Source organism: Ranitomeya imitator, chromosome 2, assembly GCF_032444005.1.
Source record: "Ranitomeya imitator isolate aRanImi1 chromosome 2, aRanImi1.pri, whole genome shotgun sequence".
NCBI lineage: Eukaryota > Metazoa > Chordata > Amphibia > Anura > Dendrobatidae > Ranitomeya > Ranitomeya imitator.
Genome location: NC_091283.1, coordinates 360823880 through 360849115, shown reverse-complemented (window position 1 = coordinate 360849115; position 25236 = coordinate 360823880). Strand labels below are relative to the sequence as shown.

Here is a 25236-nt window from a genome sequence, read left to right as displayed (position 1 = left end):
AGACGCCTCGGCACAACCTGAGAAACTAGCTAGCCCTGAAGATAGAAAAATAAGCCTACCTTGCCTTAGAGAACTTCCCCAAAGGAAAAGGCAGCCCCCCACATATAATGACTGTGAGTAAGATGAAAATACAAACACAGGGATGAAATAGATTTTAGCAAAGTGAGGCCCGACTTACTGAATAGACCGAGGATAGGAAAGATAGCTTTGTGGTCAGCACAAAAACCTACAAACAACCACGCAGAGGGGGCAAAAAGACCCTCCGCACCGACTAACGGGACGGAGGTGCTCCCTCTGCGTCTCAGAGCTTCCAGCAAGCAAGAAAAACCAATATAGCAAGCTGGACAGAAAAAATAGCAAACAAAAGTAACACAAGCAGAACTTAGCTTATGCAGGGCAGACAGGCCACAAGAACGATCCAGGAGAAAGCAAGACCAATACTGGAACATTGACTGGAGGCCAGGAACAAAGAACTAGGTGGAGTTAAATAGAGCAGCACCTAACGACTTAACCTCGTCACCTGAGGAAGGAAACTCAGAAGCCGCAGCCCCACTCACATCCACCAGAGGAAGCTCATAGACAGAACCAGCCGAAGTACCACTCATGACCACAGGAGGGAGCTTGACCACAGAATTCACAACAGTACCCCCCCCCCTTGAGGAGGGGTCACCGAACCCTCACCAGAGCCCCCAGGCCGACCAGGATGAGCCAAATGAAAGGCACAAACCAGATCGGCCGCATGAACATCAGAGGCAAAGACCCAGGAATTATCTTCCTGACCATAACCCTTCCACTTAACCAGGTACTGGAGTTTCCGTCTCGAAATACGAGAATCCAAAATCTTCTCCACTATATACTCCAACTCCCCCTCAACCAAAACCGCCAGGAGGATCAACGGATGGAACCACAGGTGCCACGTATCTCCGCAACAATGACCTATGGAATACGTTATGGATGGAAAAAGAAGCTGGAAGGGTCAAACGAAAAGACACAGGATTAAGAACCTCAGAAATCCTATACGGACCAATGAAACGAGGCTTAAACTTAGGAGAGGAAACTTTCATAGGAATATAACGAGATGACATCCAAACCAAATCCCCAACACGAAGTCGGGGACCCACACAGCGCCTGCGGTTAGCGAAACGTTGAGCCTTCTCCTGAGACAATGTCAAATTGTCCACCACATGAGTCCAAATCTGCTGCAACCTATCCACTACAGTATCCACACCAGGACAGTCAGAAGACTCAACCTGCCCTGAAGAGAAATGAGGATGGAAACCAGAATTGCAGAAAAACGGCGAAACCAAAGTAGCCGAGCTGGCCCGATTAATAACCCCTTCATGACCCAGCCTATTTTGACCTTAAAGACCTTGCCATTTTTTGCAATTCTGACCAGTGTCCCTTTATGAGGTAATAACTCAGGAACGCTTCAACGGATCCTAGCGGTTCTGAGATTGTTTTTTCGTGACATATTGGGCTTCATGTTAGTGGTAAATTTAGGTCAATAAATTCTGCGTTTATTTGTGATAAAAATGGAAATTTGGCGAAAATTTTGAAAATTTCGCAATTTTCACATTTTGAATTTTTATTCTGTTAAACCAGAGAGATATGTGACACAAAATAGTTAATAAATAACATTTCCCACATGTTTACTTTACATCAGCACAATTTTGGAAACAAAATTTTTTTTTGTTAGGAAGTTATAAGGGTTAAAATTTGACCAGCGATTTCTCATTTTTACAATGAAATTTTGCAAAACCATTTTTTTTAGGGACCACCTCACATTTGAAGTCAGTTTGATGGGTCTATATGGCTGAAAATACCCAAAAGTGACACCATTCTAAAAACTGCACCCCTCAAGGTACTCAAAACCACATTCAAGAAGTTTATTAACCCTTCAGGTGCTTCACAGCAGCAGAAGCAACATGGAAGGAAAAAATGAACATTTAACTTTTTAGTCACAAAAATTATCTTTTAGCAACAATTTTTTTATTTTCCCAATGGTAAAAGGAGAAACTGAACCACGAAAGTTGTTGTCCAATTTGTCCTGAGTACGCTGATACCTCATATGTGGGGGTAAACCACTGTTTGGGCGCACGGCAGGGCTTGGAAGGGAAGGAGCGCCATTTGACTTTTTGAATCAAAAATTGGCTCCACTCTTTAGCGGACACCATGTCACGTTTGGAGAGCCCCCGTGTGCCTAAAAATTGGAGCTCCCCCACAAGTGACCCCATTTTGGAAACTAGACGCCCCAAGGAACTTATCTAGATGCATAGTGAGCACTTTGAACCCCCAGGTGCTTCACAAATTGATCCGTAAAAATGAAAAAGTACTTTTTTTTCAAAAAAAAAATCTTTTAGCCTCAATTTTTTCATTTTCACATGGGCAACAGGATAAAATGGATCCTAAAATGTGTTGGGCAATTTCTCCTGAGTACACCAATACCTCACATGTGGGGGTAAACCACTGTTTGGGCACATGGTAAGGCTCGGAAGGGAAGGAGCGCCATTTGACTTTTTGAATGAAAAATTATTTCCATCGTTAGCGGACACCATGTCGCGTTTGGATAGCTCCTGTGTGCCTAAACATTGGCACTCCCCAACAAGTGACCCCATTTTGGAAACTAGACCCCCCAAGGAACTTATTTAGATGCCTAGTGAGCACTTTAAACCCTCAGGTGCTTCACAAATTGATCTGTAAAAATGAAAAAGTACTTTTTTTTCACAAAAAAATTCTTTTCGCCTCAATTTTTTCATTTTGACATGGGCAGTAGGATAAAATGGATCATAAAATTTGTTGGGCAATTTCTCCCGAGTACGTCGATACCTCATATGTGGGGGTAAACCACTGTTTGGGCACTCGGCAGGGCTCGGAAGGGAAGGCGCGCCATTTGACTTTTTGAATGGAAAATTAGCTCCAATTGTTAGCGGACACCATGTCGCATTTGGAGAGCCCCTGTGTGCCTAAACATTGGAGCTCCCCCACAAGTGACCCCATTTTGGAAACTAGACCCCCCAAGGAACTTATCTAGATGCATATTGAGCACTTTAAACCCCCAGGTGCTTCACAGAAGTTTATAACGCAGAGCCATGAAAATAAAAAATAATTTTTCTTTCCTCAAAAATGATTTTTTAGCCTGGAATTTCCTATTTTGCCAAGGATAATAGGAGAAATTGGACCCCAAATATTGTTGTCCAGTTTGTCCTGAGTACGCTGATACCCCATATGTGGGGGTAAACCACTGTTTGGGCGCACGGCAGGGCTCGGAAGGGATGGCACGCCATTTGGCTTTTTAAATGGAAAATTAGCTCCAATCATTAGCGGACACCGTGTCACGTTTGGAGAGCCCCTGTGTGCCTAAACATTGGAGATCCCCCAGAAATGACCCCATTTTGGAAACTAGACCCCCAAAGGAACTAATCTAGATGTGTGGTGAGGACTTTGAACCCCCAAGTGCTTCACAGAAGTTTATAACGCAGAGCCATGAAAATAAAAAAAAAAAATTATTTTCTCAAAAATGATCTTTTAGCCTGCAATTTTTTATTTTCCCAAGGGTAACAGGAGAAATTTGACCCCAAAAGTTGTTGTCCAGTTTCTCCTGAGTACGCTGATACCCCATATGTGGGGGTAAATCACTGTTTGGGCACATGCCGGGGCTCGGAAGTGAAGTAGTGACGTTTTGAAATGCAGACTTTGATGGAATGCTCTGTGGGCGTCACGTTGCGTTTGCAGAGCCCCTGATGTGGCTTAACAGTAGAAACCCCCCACAAGTTACCCCATTTTGGAAACTAGACCCCGAAAGGAACTTATCTAGATGTGTGGTGAGCACCTTGAACCCCCAAGCGCTTCATAGAAGTTTATAATGCAGAGCCGTGAAAATAATAAATACGTTTTCTTTCCTCAAAAATAATTATTTAGCCCAGAATTTTTTAATTTTCCCAAGGGTAACAGGAGAAATTTGACCCCAATATTTGTTGTCCAGTTTCTCCTGAGTATGGTGATACCCCATATGTGGGGGTAAACTACTGTTTGGGCACATGCCAGGGCTTGGAATTGAAGTAGTGACGTTTTGAAATGCAGACTTTGATGGAATGCTCTGCGGGCGTCACGTTGCGTTTGCAGAGCCCCTGATGTGCCTAAACAGTAGAAACCCCCCACAAGTGACCCCATTTTGGTAACTAGACCCGAAAGGAACTTATCTAGATGTGTGGTGAGCACTTTGAACCCCCAAGTGCTTCATAGAAGTTTATAATGCAGAGCCGTGAAAATAATAAATACGTTTTCTCTCCTCAAAAATAATTATTTAGCCCAGAATTTTTTATTTTCCCAAGGGTTACAGGAGAAATTGGACCCCAAAAGTTGTTGTCCAGTTTCTCCTGAGTACGCTGATACCCCATGAGTGGGGGTAAACCACTGTTTGGGCACACGTCGGGGCTCAGAAGGGAAGTAGTGACTTTTGAAATGCAGACTTTGATGGAATGGTCTGCGGGTGTCACGTTGCGTTTGCAGAGCCCCTGGTGTGCCTAAACAGTAGAAACCCCCACAAGTGACCCCATTTTAGAAACTAGACCCCCCAAGGAACTTATCTAGATATGTGGTGAGCATTTTGAACCCCCAAGTGCTTCACAGACGTTTACAACGCAGAGCCGTGAAAATAAAAAATCATTTTTCTTTCCTCAAAAATTATGTTTTAGCAAGCATTTTTTTAGATTCACAAGGGTAACAGGAGAAATTGGACCCCAGTAATTGTTGCGCAGTTTGTCCTGAGTATGATGATACCCCATATGTGGGGGTAAACCACTGTTTGGGCACATGTCAGGGCTCGGAAGTGAGGGAGCACCATTTGACTTTTTGAATACGAGATTGGCTGGAATCAATGGTGGCGCCATGTTGCGTTTGGAGACCCCTGATGTGCCTAAACAGTGGTAACCCCTCAATTCTAACTCCAACACTAACCCCAACACACCCCTAACCCTAATCCCAACTGTAGCCATAACCCTAATCACAACCCTAACCACAACCCTAATTCCAACCCTAACCCTAAGGCTATGTGCCCACGTTGCGGATTCGTGTGAGATATTTCCGCACTATTTTTGAAAAATCCGCGGGTAAAAGGCACTGCGTTTTACCTGCGGATTTTCCGCGGATTTCCAGTGTTTTTTGTGCGGATTTCACCTGCGGATTCCTATTGAGGAACAGCTGTAAAACGCTGCGGAATCCGCACAAAGAATTGACATGCTGCGGAAAATACAACGCAGCGTTTCCGCGCGGTATTTTCCGCACCATGGGCACAGCGGATTTGGTTTTTCATATGTTTACATGGTACTGTAAACCTGATGGAACACTGCTGCGAATCCGCAGCGGCCAATCCGCAGCCAAATCCGCACAGTGTGCACATAGCCTAATTCTAAAGGTATGTGCACACGCTGCGGAAAACGCTGCGGATCCGCAGCAGTTTCCCATGAGTTTACAGTTCAATATAAACCTACGGGAAACAAAAATCGCTGTACACATGCTGCGGAAAAACTGCACGGAAACGCAGCGGTTTACATTCCGCAGCATGTCACTTCTTTGTGCGGATTCCGCAGCGGTTTTACAACTGCTCCAATAGAAAATCGCAGTTGTAAAACCGCAGTGAAATGCGCAGAAAAAAACACGGTAAATCCGCCATAAATCCGCAGCGGTTTAGCACTGCGGATTTATCAAATCCGCAGCGGAAAAATCCGCAGAGGACCAGAATACGTGTGCACATACCGAAACCCTAACCCTAGCCCTAACCCTAACCCTACCCCTAACCCTAGCCCTACCCCTAACCCTAACCCTACCCCTAACCCTACCCCTAACCCTAACCCTACTCTTACCCCTAACCCTACCCCTAACCCTATTCTAACATTAGTGGAAAAAAAAATTTCTTTATTTTTTTATTGTCCCTACCTATGGGGGTGACAAAGGGGGGGGTCATTTATTATTTTTTTTATTTTGATTACTGAGATATAATCTATCTCAGTGATCAAAATGCACTTTGGAACGAATCTGCCGGCCGGAAGATGGCGGCGCCCAGGGAGAAGACGGACGAGACCCCGGCTGGATCGGTAAGTATGATGGGGTGGGGGGGGACCACGGGGGGGGATCGGAGCACGGGGGGGGAATCGGAGCGCGGGAGGGGTGGAACGGAGCACGGGGGGCTGGAACGGAGCACGGGGGGGCTGGAATGGAGCACGGGGGGGTGGAACGGAGCACCGGGGGGGTGGATCGGAGTGCAGGGGGGGTGATTGGAGCACGGGGGGGGGGGGTGATTGGAGCACGGGGGGAGCGGAGCACAGGACAGAGGGGAGCCGGAGCAGTGTACCGGCCAGATCGGGGGGCTGGGGGGGCGATCGGTGGGGTGGGGTGGGGGCACATTAGTATTTCCAGCCATGGCCGATGGTATTTCAGCATCGGCCATGGCTGGATTGTAATATTTCACCAGTTATAATAGGTGAAATATTACAAATCACTCTGATTGGCAGTTTCACTTTCAACAGCCAATCAGAGCGATCGTAGCCACGGGGGGGTGAAGCCACCCCCCCTGGGCTAAACTACCACTCCCCTTGTCCCTGCAGATCGAGTGAAATGGGAGTTAACCCTTTCACCCGATCTGCAGGGACGCGATCTTTCCATGACGCCACATAGGCGTCATGGGTCGGATTGGCACCAACTTTCATGATGCCTACGTGGCGTCAAAGGTCGGGAAGGGGTTAAGGGCGAACTCAGCCAAAGGCAAAAAGGACACCCAATCATCCTGATCGGCAGAAACAAAACATCTCAGATATGTTTCCAAGGTCTGATTGGTTCGTTCAGTCTGGCCATTTGTCTGAGGATGGAAAGCCGAGGAAAAAGACAAATCAATGCCCATCCTAGCACAAAAGGCTCGTCAAAACCTCGAAACAAACTGGGAACCTCTGTCAGAAACGATGTTCTCCGGAATGCCATGTAAACGAACCACATGCTGGAAGAACAATGGCACCAAATCAGAGGAGGAAGGCAATTTAGACAAGGGTACCAAATGGACCATCTTAGAGAAGCGATCACAAACAACCCAAATGACCGACATTTTTTGAGAGACGGGGAGATCCGAAATAAAATCCATAGAGATATGTGTCCAGGGCCTCTTCGGGACTGGCAAGGGCAAAAGCAACCCACTGGCACGAGAACAGCAGGGCTTAGCCCGAGCACAAATCCCACAGGACTGCACAAACGAACGCACATCCCGTGACAGAGACGGCCACCAAAAGGATCTAGCCACAAAATCTCTGGTACCAAAGAATCCAGGATGACCAGCCAACACCGAACAATGAACCTCAGAGATAACTCTACTCGTCCATTTATCAGGGACAAACAGTTTCTCCGCTGGGCAACGGTCAGGTCTATTAGCCTGAAATTTTTGCAGCACCCGCCGCAAATCAGGGGAGATGGCAGACAAAATTACCCCCTCTTTGAGAATACCCGCCGGCTCAGACAAACCCGGAGAGTCGGGCACAAAACTCCTAGACAGGGCATCCGCCTTCACATTTTTAGAGCCCGGAAGGTACGAAACCACAAAGTCAAAACGGGAGAAAAACAGCGACCAACGAGCCTGTCTAGGATTCAACCGTTTGACAGACTCAAGATAAGTCAAGTTCTTGTGATCAGTCAAGACCACCACGCGATGCTTAGCTCCTTCAAGCCAATGACGCCACTCCTCGAATGCCCACTTCATGGCCAGCAACTCTCGATTGCCAACATCATAATTACGCTCAGCAGGCGAAAACTTCCTGGAAAAGAAGGCGCATGGTGTTAGGGCTAGCAGAACGCACCAAATAATAAGACTGATAGTGTACGGTGCGTTCGTAGCCCGGGGTCCACCGTGCAGAGATGGAACCTGCTGCTGAGTAATGACGGACTATATGGCGGTACTCATAAGTATACTCGCGTGGGTTAAACTTCACCCAACGTGAAGGAAGCGATCCTGTTGCGTCACAGGGTCGCGGTACCGCACATAGAAGGCGAGCAAGCAGTCAGCGAACTTAACCCCAACTAGGATTGAAGTCCGATTAGACCCTTGCTGGCACAACACCGCAACAGGGTGTGTTAGGCAACTCTTATAATTAGAGCACCGAAGTGCGAACTGTGCCGTGCTGGCAGGCACCACTAAGCACCCAGACGTGGGTCAGGAAGCGCACTACTGGCGCGTGGCGCCGCACTGGCGGTCACAGCAATAGACGCTGATACGTGTGTGACACGTTGAGTGATTTGTCGGGCGCTAGATAGCAGCCATACTCCATACGCGAACAGTCATACAATAGGGTAGGGGTATTTAATGAACGACTTGCACTCACAACAAACACACGTATTCAATTGTACACTAGCGCATGGCCGTGCGGTCATGCGCAGTTTATATAATTGCAGGACAGGAAGTGGCCACAGAAACTTTGCCCTTCCAAGACCTGCCAAGAGGACCAATGGAATGCGCTGCAGAGCCAGAGCACATGACCCTCGATCTCCAACGGGAGATCTTGCTCTGGGCATGCCCAGTGTGCGCAAACAAGGACTTAGTCCCAGGGAAGTCCGCTCGCCGCTGACCAGCACTGACTTTAATGGCAGGAGCTGAAGAAGCAGCAGTAACTCTCTGTACAGAGTGAGAGCGAGCAAGACACTGGGAGCGACGTCCCTGCTGAGCAGACTCCACTGCGGCTGGAGGAGAATGGGAGACCACAGCGGAGACAGATCGAGATTCCCCCTGTGCAGCAGAGGAAACTCGACTCCTAACATTACCCCCCCTCCTTGGGCCTCGCTACGCTCGAAGGCAGCAATGAGCTGTGGGGCCCGAATGTTTTCAGCAGGCTCCCAAGACCTGTCCTCTGGACCATAACCCTTCCAATCCACCAAATAAAACTTTTTGCCATGTACCACCTTGCACCCCAAAATAGCGTTCACCTCGTAATCGTCCGTAGACGAACCCGATGTCCCGGCAGATGACTCGGAAAACCGGGACATGTATACGGGTTTCAAGAGGGACACATGAAAGGTGTCGGTGATACCCAAGCGTGGAGGAAGAGCAAGGCGGTAGACCACAGGATTAACCTGTTCGAGAACCTTGAAGGGACCCAAGTAGCGAGGAGCAAACTTAGTGGACTCAACTCGCAGCCTGATGTTTCGGGCGGAGAGCCACACCAAGTCGCCAGGGGCAAAAGTCGGAGCGGGGCGCCGATGAACATCGGCGGAGGACCTCATTCTCTCCTTGGAGGCCCGAATGGCATCCTGCGTGCGATCCCAAATGTTCCGTGCCTCCACAGCCCAGTCTGCCACCCTGGGATCAGCGGAAGACACAGGCATGGGCACAGGAACACGCGGATGCTGGCCGTAATTTAAGAGGAATGGAGTCTGACCGGTAGAGTCGGCTACGGCATTGTTAAGTGCAAACTCTGCCCACGGTAGCAAGGATGCCCAGTCATCCTGTCTGGCAGAAACAAAATGTCGCAGATATGTGACCAAGGTCTGGGTGGCCCTTTCTACCAACCCATTCGTCTCGGGATGATATGCCGAAGAGAGATTTAACTCAATACTGAGTAGACGACATAGCTCTCTCCAGAATCGAGACGCAAACTGGGGACCCCGGTCACTAACAATTTTGTCTGGCATACCGTGTAAGCGAAAGATATGCTTGATAAACAAGACAGCCAACGCCCGTGCAGATGGTAGCCGTGGAAGAGGCACCAAATGCACCATTTTGGAAAAATGATCGGTGATCACCCAGATAATGGTGCAATTACGAGACTTGGGTAAGCCAACCACAAAGTCCATCCCGACCATCTCCCAGGGCCTGTCAGCCACGGGCAGAGGATAAAGCAACCCAGCTGGCCGTTGCCGAGGAGTCTTGTTCCTGGCGCAAGAGACACACGCCCGAACGTACTCCGCGACATCACGAGCCATATGCGGCCACCAGTATGTCCTCGCCAGTAACTCTGATGTCCTTTTAGTACCAAAATGTCCACCCACCCTGGACGAGTGCGCCCAAGAGAGAACCTCCGGTCGCAAACTAGATGGAACAAAAGTCTTGCCCGGGGGCACAGACTCCAGCGAAACCGGGGCCACGGTTCTCAAACTCTCGGTGGGGACAATAAGCCGAGGCTCCTCCTCCGCAGATGACACAACGGAGCGAGAGAGAGCGTCAGCCCGAATGTTCTTCTCCCCAGAAAGGAAATGGAGGGTGAAATGAAACCGGGAGAAGAACAAGGACCATCTAGCCTGGCGAGAATTCAACCGCTGAGCTGTCTGCAGATACACCAAATTTTTGTGATCTGTGAAGACTTGGAAGGGAAAACGTGCTCCCTCCAAGAGATGTCTCCACTCCGAGAAAGCCAACTTCATGGCTAGCAACTCCCTGTCCCCGATGGAATAATTCCTCTCTGCTGGTGCGAAGGTCTTGGAGAAAAAGAAGCAAGGATGCTTCCGACCTTGAGCATCCTTTTGGAAGAGGACTGCTCCAGCACCAACAGAAGAGGCATCCACCTCCATGATAAATGGCTTATCAACATCGGGGCGATGAAGAATGGGAGCGCTAGCGAAGTGTGATTTTATAGAGATAAAAGCCTTGGAGACCTCCTCAGACCACAATTTGGGATTCGCCCCCTTCTTGGTGAGGGCAACCAAGGGAGCTACCAAAGTTGAGAAATGCGAGATGAACTGGCGATAAAAATTGATGAACCCCATAAAGCGCTGCACCGCTTTAAGAGAATAGGGTTCCTGCCAGTCCATCACAGCCTGTAGTTTGGCAGGATCCATAACCAATCCCTGGGCTGAGATGATGTAGCCTAGGAAAGGTAAGGACTCCTGCTCAAACATACACTTCTCCAACTTGGCATAGAGGGAGTTTGCCCGTAGGAGGTTGAAGACTTTGCAAACATCTCTCCGGTGGGAGTCAATATCTGGAGAGTAGATGAGAATATCATCCAGATAGACTACGACCGAGGTGGAAAGCATATCCCGGAAGATATCGTTCACAAAGTCTTGGAAAACGGCTGGGGCATTACAGAGCCCAAAGGGCATCACCAGATATTCATAGTGCCCATCCCTGGTGTTAAAAGCCGTCTTCCATTCGTCCCCCTCACGGATGCGAATCAGGTTGTAAGCACCCCGCAGATCTAATTTAGTAAATACCCTTGCTCCCTGAAGCCTATCGAACAGTTCAGATATCAAAGGCAAAGGGTATTTATTCTTAACGGTGATGGCGTTAAGACCCCTGTAGTCTATGCATGGACGCAATTCCCCACTCTTCTTCTGCACGAAGAAGAACCCTGCCCCAGCAGGTGACACTGACTTCCTGATGAACCCTCTTGCCAGATTTTCCTGGATGTACTGTGACATTGCCTCCGTCTCTGGGAGAGATAGCGGATAGACTCGACCCCGGGGAGGCTCAGCACCAGGCAAGAGGTCAATAGGACAGTCATAGGGGCGATGGGGCGGAAGGGTCTCCGCCGCCTTTTTGGAGAATACGTCTGCATACGACCAATACTGCTTGGGGAGAGAGGAAAGATCTGCGGGTACCTCAGTTGTAGCTACCTGAACGCACTCCCTCTGACACCTACCCCCACAAGATTCACCCCATCCCAGAATTCTGCCTGAGGACCACTCGATATGAGGAGAGTGGTACCGTAGCCAAGGTATTCCCAACAGGACTTCATCAATTCCCTCTGGAATGACGAGCAGGGAAATAATCTCCTGATGAGATGGCGACATGGACAGAGTAAAAGGGATGGTCTGGTGAGTTATCTGTGAGGGCAGAGTTGACCCATTCACCACTCGTACCGTTACAGGTTGAGCTAGCATAACCAGAGGTATTGCGTGGCGTTGGGCGAAGGCAGAAGACATAAAATTGCCCTCCGCCCCAGAATCCACGCAGAGCTCTACCGAGTGGGAGAATGAGCCTATAGTAATTGTCCCCTTAAAGGACAATTTAGAGGCAAACGTCGCCGTGTCTAGTGTACCTCCACCTACGACCACTAGACGCTGACGTTTCCTCGACCGCTGAGGACATCTGGTGGCTAAATGTCCAGACTGCTGGCAAACATGACAGACCCTGAGTGCACAAGCGGTCCGGGACTTAGGTCCCGCTTGTGACACTTCCCTGGCCTCATGTGACTCAGGAACCAGGACCGGAGATTCCAGAGGTTTGGCGAAAGTAGGAGCCAGCCGAAACCTCTGCCTACATTGGGCTCGCTCTAACCTCCGCTCGTTAAAACGGAGGTCAATTCGAGTGGAAACTGTTATTAACTCCTCCAGTGTGGCAGGAATCTCCCTAGTGGCCAGAGCGTCCTTTACATGGTCAGCCAAGCCCCTCCAAAATATGGGATAAGAGCTTTATCCGACCATTCCAGCTCAGATGCTAAAGTGCGGAATTGGACGGCAAAATGACTGACCAAGGACTCACCCTGAGTTAATGCCAGCAGTTGGAGCGCAGTGTCATGGGTGACTTGAGGTCCTAAAAAGACCTGTTTTAAAGTGCACAAAAACAGAGGAGCACTCTGCACCACATGATCGCCACGCTCCCACAGCGGCGTAGCCCATTCCAACGCCCTGTCCGACAATAGAGACACAATAAATCCCACCTTAGCCCACTCTGTCGGGAAACGTGCAGCCAGAAGCTCAAGATGAATAGAGCACTGACTCACGAATCCCCTACAAAATTTGATATTACCAGAAAATTTTTCTGGCAGCGGGAGGCGAGAAAATGTCGGAACAGGGGTGGCAATGGACAAAGTTGCTGCAGCCACGCTGGCAGCCTGTACAGCAACTGCGGTAACATCCACAGCTGAGGTTGCGCTCTCGAGAGCCGCCAACTTACCCTCCAGCTGCTGTATATACCGCAGGGATTGCTGTTTGTCCGTCATCACTAGCCAGACCCTGGCGCTAGTGTAATGTTAGGGCTAGCGGAACGCACCAAATAATAAGACTGATAGTGTACGGTGCGTTCGTAGCCCGGGGTCCACCGTGCAGAGATGGAACCTGCTGCTGAGTAATGACGGACTATATGGCGGTACTCATAAGTATACTCGCGTGGGTTAAACTTCACCCAACGTGAAGGAAGCGATCCTGTTGCGTCACAGGGTCGCGGTACCGCACATAGAAGGCGAGCAAGCAGTCAGCGAACTTAACCCCAACTAGGATTGAAGTCCGATTAGACCCTTGCTGGCACAACACCGCAACAGGGTGTGTTAGGCAACTCTTATAATTAGAGCACCGAAGTGCGAACTGTGCCGTGCTGGCAGGCACCACTAAGCACCCAGACGTGGGTCAGGAAGCGCACTACTGGCGCGTGGCGCCGCACTGGCGGTCACAGCAATAGACGCTGATACGTGTGTGACACGTTGAGTGATTTGTCGGGCGCTAGATAGCAGCCATACTCCATACGCGAACAGTCATACAATAGGGTAGGGGTATTTAATGAACGACTTGCACTCACAACAAACACACGTATTCAATTGTACACTAGCGCATGGCCGTGCGGTCATGCGCAGTTTATATAATTGCAGGACAGGAAGTGGCCACAGGAACTTTGCCCTTCCAAGACCTGCCAAGAGGACCAATGGAATGCGCTGCAGAGCCAGAGCACATGACCCTCGATCTCCAACGGGAGATCTTGCTCTGGGCATGCTCAGTGTGCGCAAACAAGGACTTAGTCCCAGGGAAGTCCGCTCGCCGCTGACCAGCACTGACTTTAATGGCAGGAGCTGAAGAAGCAGCAGTAACTCTCTGTACAGAGTGAGAGCGAGCAAGACACTGGGAGTGACGTCCCTGCTGAGCAGACTCCACTGCGGCTGGAGGAGAATGGGAGACCGCAGCGGAGACGGATCGAGATTCCCCCTGTGCAGCAGAGGAAACTCGACTCCTAACACATGGTTTCATCACCGAGCCATCAGAACTTCTTTGCGACAAAACAGCCCCTGCTCCAATCTCAGAAGCATCAACCTCGACCTGGAACGGGAGCGAAACATCTGGTTGGCACAACACAGGGGCAGAAGAAAAACGACGCTTCAACTCTTGAAAAACTTCCATAGCAGCAGAAGACCAATTGACCACATCAGCACCCTTCTTGGTTAAATCAGTCAACGGTTTAGCAATACTAGAAAAATTATTGATGAAGCGACGATAAGAATTAGCAAAGCCGAGGAACTTTTGCAGACTCTTCAGAGATGTCGGCTGAGTCCAATCATAAATGGCCTGAACTTTAACAGGGTCCATCTCGATAGTAGAAGGGGAAAAAATGAAACCCAAAAACGAAACCTTCTGAACACCAAAGAGACACTTTGACCCCTTCACAAACAAAGAATTCGCACGCAGGACCTGGAACACCATTCTGACCTGCTTCACGTGACTCCCAATCATCCGAGAAGACCAAAATATCATCCAAGTATACAATCAGGAATTTATCCAGGTACTCTCGGAAGATGTCATGCATAAAGGACTGAAACACAGATGGAGCATTAGAAAGCCCGAATGGCATAACCAGGTACTCAAAATGGCCCTCGGGCGTATTAAATGCTGTTTTCCATTCATCGCCCTGTTTAATACGCACAAGATTATACGCACCACGAAGATCTATCTTGGTGAACCAACTAGCCCCCTTAATCCGAGCAAACAAATCAGACAGCAGCGGCAAGGGGTATTGAAATTTGACCGTGATTTTATTTAGAAGGCGGTAATCAATACAAGGTCTCAGCGAACCATCCTTCTTGGTCACAAAAAAGAACCCTGCTCCCAATGGCGACGACGACGACGGGCAAATATGACCCTTCTCCAAGGATTCTTTTACGTAACTCCGCATAGCGGCGTGCTCAGGCACAGACAAATTAAACAGTCGACCTTTAGGAAACTTACTACCAGGAATCAAATCGATGGCACAATCACAATCCCTATGCGGAGGTAGGGCACTGGACTTGGGCTCATCAAATACATCCCAGTAATCTGACAAGAACTCTGGGACCTCAGAAGGGGTGGATGATGAAATAGACAGAAATGGAACATCACCATGTACCCCCTGACAACCCCAGCTGGACACAGACATAGATTTCCAATCCAATACTGGGTTATGGACCCGTAGCCATGGCAACCCCAACACGACCACATCATGCAGATTATGCAACACCAAAAAGCGAATATCCTCCTGATGCGCAGGAGCCATGCACATGGTCAGCTGGGTCCAGTACTGAGGCTTATTCTTGGCCAAAGGCGTAGCATCAATTCCTCTCAATGGAATAGGATACTGCAAGGGCTCCAAGAAAAACCCACAGCGCCTAGCATACTCCAAGTCCATCAAATTCAGGGCAGCGCCTGAATCCACAAATGCCATGACAGAATAGGACGAGACAGAGCAGATCAAAGTAACGGACAAAAGAAATTTCAACTGTACCGTACCAATGATGGCAGACCTAGCGAACCGCTTAGTGCGCTTAGGACAATCGGAGATAGCATGAGTGGAATCACCACAGTAAAAACACAGCCCATTCTGACGTCTGTGTTCTTGCCGTTCAGCTCTGGTCAAAGTCCTATCGCACTGCATAGGCTCAGGTTTATGCTCAGGTAATACCGCCAAATGGTGCAGTTTTACGCTCACGCAAGCGTCGATCGATCTGAATGGCCAAAGACATAGACTCATTCAGACCAGCAGGCATAGGAAATCCCACCATGACATCCTTAAGGGCTTCAGAGAGACCCTTTCTGAAAATTGCTGCCAGAGCACATTCATTCCATTGAGTGAGCACAGACCACTTCCTAAATTTCTGACAATATATCTCTACCTCATCCTGACCCTGACACAGAGCCAACAAATTTTTCTCTGCCTGATCCACTGAATTAGGTTCATCATACAGCAATCCGAGCGCCAGAAAAAACGCATCAATATTACATAATGCAGGATCTCCTGGCGCAAGGGAAAATGCCCAGTCTTGAGGGTCGCCACGTAATAAAGAAATAATGATCTTTACTTGTTGAACTGGGTCACCAGAGGAGCGGGGTTTCAAAGCCAGAAACAGTTTGCAATTATTTTTGAAATTCAGAAACTTAGCTCTATCTCCAGAAAATAACTCAGGAATAGGAATTCTAGGTTCTAACATAGATTTCTGAACTATAATGTCTTGAATTTTTTGTACTCTTGAAGACAGACCTTTAATGTCCATCACTACACCTGTGTCCTGAACCACCCAAATGTCTAGGGGAAGAGAAAGACAAAACACAGTGCAAAGAAAAAAAAATGGTCTCAGAACTTCTCTTTTCCCTCTATTGAGAAGCATTAGTACTTTGGGCCTCCAGTACTGTTATGAACAGGTGATTCAGAACCACAATGGACCTGGTGGTTACGAGCACAGAAAATGACCTGATAGTTGCTAATCACATAGGATGAGCTCTGAGACGTGGGAACTCTGCTGACCACAATTCCTAATCCTATCATACCACACTAAAGGTAGCCGTGGAGCGTTCCTGACCAGACCTAGATGCCTTGGCACAGCCTGAGAAACTAGCTAGTCCTGAAGATAGAAAAATAAGCCTACCTTGCCTCAGAGAAATTCCCCAAAGGAAAAGGCAGCCCCCCACATATAATGACTGTGAGTAAGATGAAAATACAAACACAGGGATGAAATAGATTTTAGCAAAGTGAGGCCCGACTTACTGAATAGACCGAGGATAGGAAAGATAGCTTTGCGGTCAGCACAAAAACCTACAAACCACGCAGAGGGGGCAAAAAGACCCTACGCACCGACTAACGGGACGGAGGTGCTCCCTCTGCGTCTCAGAGCTTCCAGCAAGCAAGAAAAACCAATATAGCAAGCTGGACAGAAAAAATAGCAAACAAAAGTAACACAAGCAGAACTTAGCTTATGCAGGGCAGACAGGCCACAAGAACGATCCAGGAGAAAGCAAGACCAATACTGGAACATTGACTGGAGGCCAGGAACAAAGAACTAGGTGGAGTTAAATAGAGCAGCACCTAACGACTTAACCTCGTCACCTGAGGAAGGAAACTGAGAAGCCGCAGCCCCACTCACATCCACCAGAGGAAGCTCATAGACAGAACCAGCCGAAGTACCACTCATGACCACAGGAGGGAGCTTGATCACAGAATTCACAACACTATGCGCCAGTCCTGCGGAACAGACCCCGTCGCTATAGAGTCCCTAAAAATAAGAAATAATGGTTTATCTATTACATTACTTAGTTCTCTTAGTACTCGTGGGTGTATGCCATCCGGACCCGGAGATTTATCTATTTTAATCTTATTTAGCCGGTTTTGCACCTCTTCTTGGGTTAGATTTGTGACCCTTAATATAGGGTTTTCGTTGTTTCTTGGGATTTCACCTAGCATTTCATTTTCCACCGTGAATACCGTGGAGAAGAAGGTGTTTAATATGTTAGCTTTTTCCTCATCATCTACAACCATTCTTTCCTCACTATTTTTTAAGGGGCCTACATTTTCAGTTTTTATTCTTTTACTATTGATATAGTTGAAGAACAGTTTGGGATTAGTTTTACTCTCCTTAGCAATGTGCTTCTCTGTTTCCTTTTTGGCAGCTTTAATTAGTTTTTTAGATAAAGTATTTTTCTCCCTATAGTTTTTTAGAGCTTCAATGGTGCCATCCTGCTTTAGTAGTGCAAATGCTTTCTTTTTACTGTTAATTGCCTGTCTTACTTCTTTGTTTAGCCACATTGGGTTTTTCCTACTTCTAGTCCTTTTATTCCCACAAGGTATAAACCGCTTACAGTGCCTATTTAGGATGTTCTTAAACATTTTCCATTTATTATCTGTATTCTTATTTCTGAGGATATTGTCCCAGTCTACCAGATTAAGGGCATCTCTAAGCTGGTCAAACTTTGCCTTCCTAAAGTTCAGTGTTTTTGTGACTCCCTGGCAAGTCCCCCTAGTGAAAGACAGGTGAAACTGTACAATATTGTGGTCGCTATTTCCTAGATGCCCGACCACCTGCAGATTTGTTATTCTGTCAGGTCTATTAGATAGTATTAGGTCTAAAAGTGCTGCTCCTCTGGTTGGATTCTGCACCAATTGTGAAAGATAATTTTTCTTGGTTATTAGCAGAAACCTGTAGCCTTTATGGGTTTCACAGGTTTCTGTTTCCCAGTTAATATCCGGGTAGTTAAAGTTCCCCATAACCAGGACCTCATTATGGGTTGCAGCTTCATCTATCTGCTTTAGAAGTAGACTTTCCATGATTTCTGTTATATTTGGGGGTTTGTAACAGACCCCAATGAGAATTTTGTTACCATTTTTCCCTCCATGAATTTCGACCCATATGGACTCGACATCCTCATTCCCTTCGCTAATATCCTCCCTTAAAGTGGACTTTAGACAAGACTTTACATAGAGACAAACCCCTCCTCCTCTCCGATTTTTACGATCCTTTCTAAACAGACTGTAACCCTGTAAGTTAACTGCCCAGTCATAGCTTTCATCTAACCATGTCTCGGTTATTCCCACTAAGTCAAAGTTACCTGTAGATATTTCTGCTTCTAGTTCTTCCATCTTGTTTGTCAGGCTTCTGGCGTTTGCGAGCATGCAGTTTAGAGGATTTTGTTTTGTTCTAATCTCCTTGCTGTGGATTGTTTTAGAAATGTTCTTACCTCCCTTCTGAGTATGTTTTCCTGGTTCTTCTTTGTTCGAGTCTAATGTTTTTCTTCCCGTCCCCTCTTCTTCTAGTTTAACGCCCTCCTGATGAGTGTAGCGAGTCTTCTGGCGGGCGTTAAACTAGAAGACCTTGACCCAACTGCTATGCCCAGCTATCGCCCCATATCACTGCTCCAGTTTGCTTTCAAACTCCTTGAGCAGCATGTCCATGCTCAACTTTCCTCCCACCTCTCATCTAACTCCCTCCTTGACAACCTCCAATCTGGCTTCTGCCCCAACCACTCCACCGAAACTGCTCTGACCAAAATTACTAATGACTTACTCCCAACCAAAAATACCAGACAGTTCTCCATCCTCCTCCTTCTCGACCTGTCCTCTGCTTTCGACACAGTCGACCACTGCCTACTGCTACAGATTCTTTCTTCCATCGGCATCAAAAGCCTTGCCCTGTCCTGGATTGCCTCATACCTGTCCGACCGCACATTTAGAGTTTCCCGCTCCCACACTACCTCCTCACCCGGCCCCTCTTTGTTGGAGTCCCTCAACGCTCTGTCCTAGGGCCTCTACTTTTTTCCATCTATACCCTTGGCCTAGGACAAATCATAAAGTCCAATGGTTTCTAGTACCACCTACATGCGGACGACACTCAGATCTACCTCTCTGGCTCAGATGTCGCCTCTCTTCTGTCCAGAATCCCGGAGTGTCTGTAAGCCATATCCTCCTTCTTCAACTCTCGCTTCCTAAAACTCAATGTAGACAAAACCGAACTCATCATCTTTCCCCCATCTCAGCATCCCCCCTACCAAATCTATCTATTATGGTAAAAGGCATCATGCTCTCTCCCACACCTGAAATCCGCTGCCTCGGGGTAACTCTCGATTCTGCCCTGTCCTTCAAACCGCACGTCCAAATTCTTGCCACCTCCTGTCGCCTCCAACTCAAAAATATTGACGGAATCCGTCTCTTCCTCAGCCCACAATCTACTAAAACTCTTGTTCATGCCCTCATCATCTCCCGCCTCGATTACTGCAACACCCTCCTCTGTGGCCTCCCCGCTAACTCCCTTGCGCCACTCCAGTCTGTCCTCAACTCTGCTGCTCGGCTAATCGACCTCTCTCCTCGCTACTCCCCTGCTTCACCCCTCTGCAAATCCTTCCACTGGCTCCCAATTCCCCAACAAATTCAGTTCAAACTACTAACACTGATCTACAAAGCCATCCACAACCTGTCCCCTCCCTATATCTCTGAACTAATCTCCCACTATCTTCTCTCACGTAATCTTCGATCCTCCCAAGACCTCCTACTCTCCTCCACACTTATTCGTTCCTCACACAACCACCTCCAAGATTTCTCCCGAATATCCCCCATCCTCTGGAATTCCACGCCTCAACACGTCCGATTATCCACCAACCACCTGAGCTGCCGCCTCACCAACCACCCGAGCTGCTGCCTCACCAACCACCAGTGCTGCAGCACACCGACCTCCTGTCTCTTCCCCATTATCCCGAAGAATGTAAGTCCACAAGGACAGGGTCTTCTCCCCTCTGTACCAGTCTGTCATTGTAAATTTGTTTACTGTTAACGATATCTATAACCCTGTATGCAACCCCTTTTCACATGTACAGCACCATGGAATTAATGGTGCTATATAAATAAATAATAATAAGAAGAATAAAATAATAAGAAAATATCAGGGTTCTAGGAAGCCAACAGCATCATTACCCGCTTTCTCTTACAGGCCCATCATAATATTTTTCTTCAAATGATATTTTAACTTGTCATTACATTCTACGCTTGAGGTTATTTGTCTTTGTAGTTTACAGACCTGGGCAGGTTACCGTCAGCATCTCCTAATTTCTGCATCTCCTAATCTGTGACTTCTCTGCATTTAGTGGTTACTACTCACCTTGGTAGTCATATGTAGGAATCTCCTCTTTACACTGCTCATCGACCCTCACATATGTCTCTATAGTATTAATATGGGTAAGATCTTCACCCTGAAACAAATATTGTAAATGTCACCGACAGACAGAGAAGTCACATCTATGATCAGCTATAATCCTGACATCTCCACCATTCTCATTACACAAGTATAACACATATAAAAGGAAGGGAGGATGGACAGGGAGTCTCCACGTGGGTAGTAGCCAACTAGAATCCAAGCGAGTTTGCTAAAATGTGTCTGGTGGGTGCCAAACCTACAGGGGCATTCAGCAAACGTTTCCAGCACACCGACCAGTTACAATGAAAAAAAGTTTATTTGGGCATGATGAAAAATAAAACAATAAAACAACGTGACGAGTTTCTGGAGCAAAGGTGTGCCCTTAGTCAGGTTGTTTTTATTGTTTATTTTTTGTTCAATCGTTTATATTGAATTTTCTCACATACCAAACAAACATTTTACAAGAAACATAAGAATCACGGCCACGCACGGCCCTATCAAAGGCATTGTTTATTTTTAATCATGTCTAAATAAACTTTTTTCATTTTAACTGGTCGGTGTGCTGGAAACGTTTGCTGAATGCAATGCACCCACCAGACACATTTTAGCAAACTTTTTGAATTCTTTTCCTTTTCCAAAACATATAATACTGGTGGATAAAACAAGACTGAGCACAAGACCTTCACATCTGTCTACACATCATAAGGAGATCTCATGACACCTTCTCTCCATGTACCTGATGATCCTGAGGAACATTGGTATCTTCTTGTTTACAGTCATGTGGATTAAGAGGACGGGGACATCTCTCTGGTGTTGTCCTCTTACTGGATAGAACTGGAGGAAACACATACAGGGACTGAATTCATTCTTTACATACAGATAATTATAGACGGTTTGTATTCAGCCCTGTCTATTACCTGGTGATGTGAGGGGCTGGGGAAACTCCATCATGATGTCTTTGTGCAGATCTTTGCGTCCTTCTAAATACTCCCACTCCTCCATGGAGAAATAGATGGAGACATCCTGACACCTTATAGGAACCTGATACATACAATGATACTGTCATCACCCCGATCCCTTCATGGCATTACTGTATAATGTCCCAGCATTCCCAGCAGTGTCACCTCTCCAGTTAGCAGCTCAATCATCTTGTAGGTGAGTTCTAGGATCTTCTGGTCATTGATGGCCTCATGCATCAGGGGGTGAGGTGGAGGCCCTGCGATTGGGCTAAGCGGTCTTCCCCATCCCTCAGACACAGGGACCTGACAGTGGTCACTAGAGGTCTTCTTCACTACTGTATAATCCTGGTTATGGAGAGACACATTAATAAATCTCACTACAGACATTTCCAGAGTCCTCACCTCTCCAGTTCTGTCTATCTGTTATTTCCATAGATAAGAATGATGTAATGTGACATCATCAGAATCGCTCACCTCTCCAGTAAGACTGAAGAGGATCTCTAAGGTGAGGTGTAATATCCTCTCCACCATCTTGTCTCTGTCCACATCCATCCTTGATGGGTAAATTTTCTTATATAGATCTTCACTGACAGGATTTGATATTGTAGAGTCCTGAATGAGAAGATGAGCCGATGTAACATCATAAAAATCCTATGTAATAATACAATTACCGGAGATAATAAGAGGAAACATCTCAGAAGATGGCTGATCCAACTTCTCTCCAAATAAACATCCACCCTGGTAAGGAAGGGATGTCAGAGACTTTTTTGATGCAGAATCAGCTTTCCATTCTCTGAGCCATAAGGCCCTTCTGATCGTGATGGCATTTGCCGCTGACAGAGCAGCACAGCTAAACGCATCCAAAGATGAGTGTACCAGGTAATCTCCTGCCCGAGAAATCTGGCTGGCCAGATGCACTGCCTCTGGAGGAAGATTACTGCTCTGAATGGATTTGAAAAGAAAACAGCGCGCAGGGGGCGGCGACCATCGCCCCAGAAGATGTGAGTGACGGCTGTTGGGCACTTCACAGAGGAGGCTTCAGACCCGCCTCCGTGGACAAAGACAGGTATTTCTGCAGAGTTTCAAAACGCTTTATTTTAATAATACCTGAACACAAAACTAAAAGAGCCGCCTTGTTAGAATGCAGCATTACTGCTGCACAAGGTGGCTCTTTTAGTTTATAACGGCTGCAGGGGGGTGACAGTGGCCCTTTAATGAGGAAAAGTGCTCTATATACAAAACACTCCCCACATGCAGCCCAAAGCAAGTGACATTACACGTTATCCTGCACTGCACCGTGCAACATCACCTCCTTACCCACGCACAAAACATCACCCCTTTCCCCACATCAGCCCTCCAGCAAGCAGCAACACCCCCGCATTCCCCATGCAGACTCCCAGCACGCAGCCACATGCAAGTGACAGGACCCCTTCTTTCCCCACGCAGACCCCCAGCAAACAGATACACAAAAGTTCCAGGACCTCCTCCTTCTCCACGCAGACCACAGCATGCAGCCCCACACAAGTAACAGAAGTCCTTCCTTAAACATGCAGACTCTCAGCCCCACTCAAATAACAGCACTCCCTTCTCCCCATGCAGACTCCCAGTCCCAGGAAAGTAACAGGACCCCTTCTTCCACACATAGACCCCCAGCCCCAAACAAGTAACAGGACTCTCTGCTTCCTCACATAGACCTTCAGCCCCATGCAAGTAACAGGACCCTCTCCCCCACGAAGACCCCCAGCCACACGCAGATACCAGGCCCCCACCTTCCCCACGCAGACCCCCAGCCACACAAGTAACAGGACCCCTCCTTTCTACGCCACACAGACCCCAATCCAACAAATACAAAGTCTCCCTGTTCCCTGTGCGCCCCTCAAACATGCAGCCCCCCTTGCAGGAATATCCACTTGTCTGTGCCCCCAAATCACCTCAGTGTAATCTCTGCAGCCTCCGCACAATGCGGCTTCCTGGTGTCAGGTTTGCAATGGAGGAAGAGGCTCCGCCCCTCCTGTGACATCATCTCCTCACATGGTCACATGACCTGACGTCAGCAGAAGTCCTTCACCAGTTTGGATTTAGCCTTGTCCTCATCTAGTGGGGGCTCTGCAGGTGGAGGGATGTGGAGATCCCCCATTACTGAGCAAAAAAGGGGAGAAGCCAGCGCAGCCTAAGGTTAAGACGCAATACATAAAGTGCAAATGCACATATTAATTTCTAACTGTATTTTCAAAATGAGACATTTAGCAAACAATTGATCAATTCTTTGAGCCACCCCGCCTCTTCACGGCAATCTCATATTGGGGCAGTCCTACACTACGTTTTTTATATTCGCTGTGCCATAAAGGCACATTACTGGCGCATTAATACTAGAAATATATTGCACAGGGAATATCGCAGCCAATTCCCACAAGAAGGATCCTGGAAACACAGAAATGATTCTTTCTCTGCAGTTTCTATAGGCCCTAAATGGCACCTGTCACCCCCAAAATCGAAGGTGAGCTAAGGCCACCGGCATCAGGGACTTATCTACAGAATTCTGTAATGCTGAAATCAAGGAGAAAAAGGAGTATCACGGGTATATAATATTTATTATGGTATCAAAAGAGAGTCATACATAATATCAAACAGTGACGCAACACATATAAATAATCAGGGCCGCCATCAGGGCATTACAGCCGTGACTGGCGTATGGGCCCCGGTGAGCAGAGGGGGCCCACATCGGGCCCCCTCTTACCTGCTCACCGGGCCCCTACCGGCAGCCGCAGGCTGAACTGCGCCCTTAGCGGCGGCCGGCGCTACAGCTGTACGCTATTGACATGCGGGCCCGCGCCCGCACGTCAATAGTTAACAGCCACCAGCCGCAGCGTGCAGGTCGCCGGCGTCTGACGTCATTGTCTGTCCCGGCGAGTGCACGGTGCAGCTGCGTGGAGAGATCAGGAGCGCGGCAGGTAAGCAGAACTTTTTTTTTTTTTTATTGATAGCGGCGATCCGGGGGGGGGGGGGGGGGGTTTAGGGGACCAGGGCAGTAAAGCTGGACACAGAGGGGGCAGTAAAGCTGGACACAGAGGGGGCAGAAAGCTGGACACAGATGGGGCAGTAAAGCTGAACACAGAGGGGGCAGAAAGCTGGACACAGAGGGGGCAGTAAAGCTGGACACAGAGGGGGCAGTAAAGCTGGACACGGGGGGGCAGAAAGCTGGACACGGGGGGGCAGAAAGCTGGACACAGGGGGGGCAGAAAGCTGGACACAGAGGGGGCAGAGTGCTGGACAGAGATGGGGCAGGGTGCTGGACAGAGATGGGGCAGAGTGCTGGACAGAGATGGGGCAGAGTGCTGGACAGAGATGGGGCAGGATTGGACACAGATGGGGCAGAGTGCTGGACAGAGATGGGGCAGAGTGCTGGACAGAGATGGGGCAGAGTGCTGGACAGAGATGGGGCAGAGTGCTGGACAGAGATGGGGCAGAGTGCTGGACACTGATGGGGCAGAGTGCTGGACAGAGATGGGGCAGAGTGCTGGACAGATATGGGGCAGAGTGCTGGACAGAGATGGGGCAGAGTGCTGGACAGAGATGGGGCAGAGTGCTGGACAGATGGGGCAGAGTGCTGGACAGAGATGGGGCAGAGTGCTGGACAGAGATGGGGCAGAGTGCTGGACAGAGATGGGGCAGAGTGCTGGACA

General features: G+C 48.1%; 1 protein-coding gene across 1 annotated transcript in view; it reads right to left on the bottom strand.

Annotated features, from left to right (window-relative positions):
* LOC138663838 (zinc finger protein 271-like) overlaps positions 1-23566 on the bottom strand; it is a 42055-nt gene extending 18489 nt beyond the window's left edge. Inside the window, exons 1-6 of the mRNA XM_069750187.1 lie at positions 23485-23566; positions 22028-22165; positions 21719-21898; positions 21512-21635; positions 21331-21428; positions 20559-20649 (exon numbers count right to left, since the gene is read on the bottom strand). Of these exons, the coding sequence (XP_069606288.1) occupies positions 20559-20649; positions 21331-21428; positions 21512-21635; positions 21719-21898; positions 22028-22105 (571 nt within the window). The 5' untranslated portion in view covers positions 22106-22165; positions 23485-23566. The remainder of the gene's footprint in view (positions 1-20558; positions 20650-21330; positions 21429-21511; positions 21636-21718; positions 21899-22027; positions 22166-23484) is intronic.
* Between the last annotated feature and the right edge of the window lie 1670 nt (positions 23567-25236).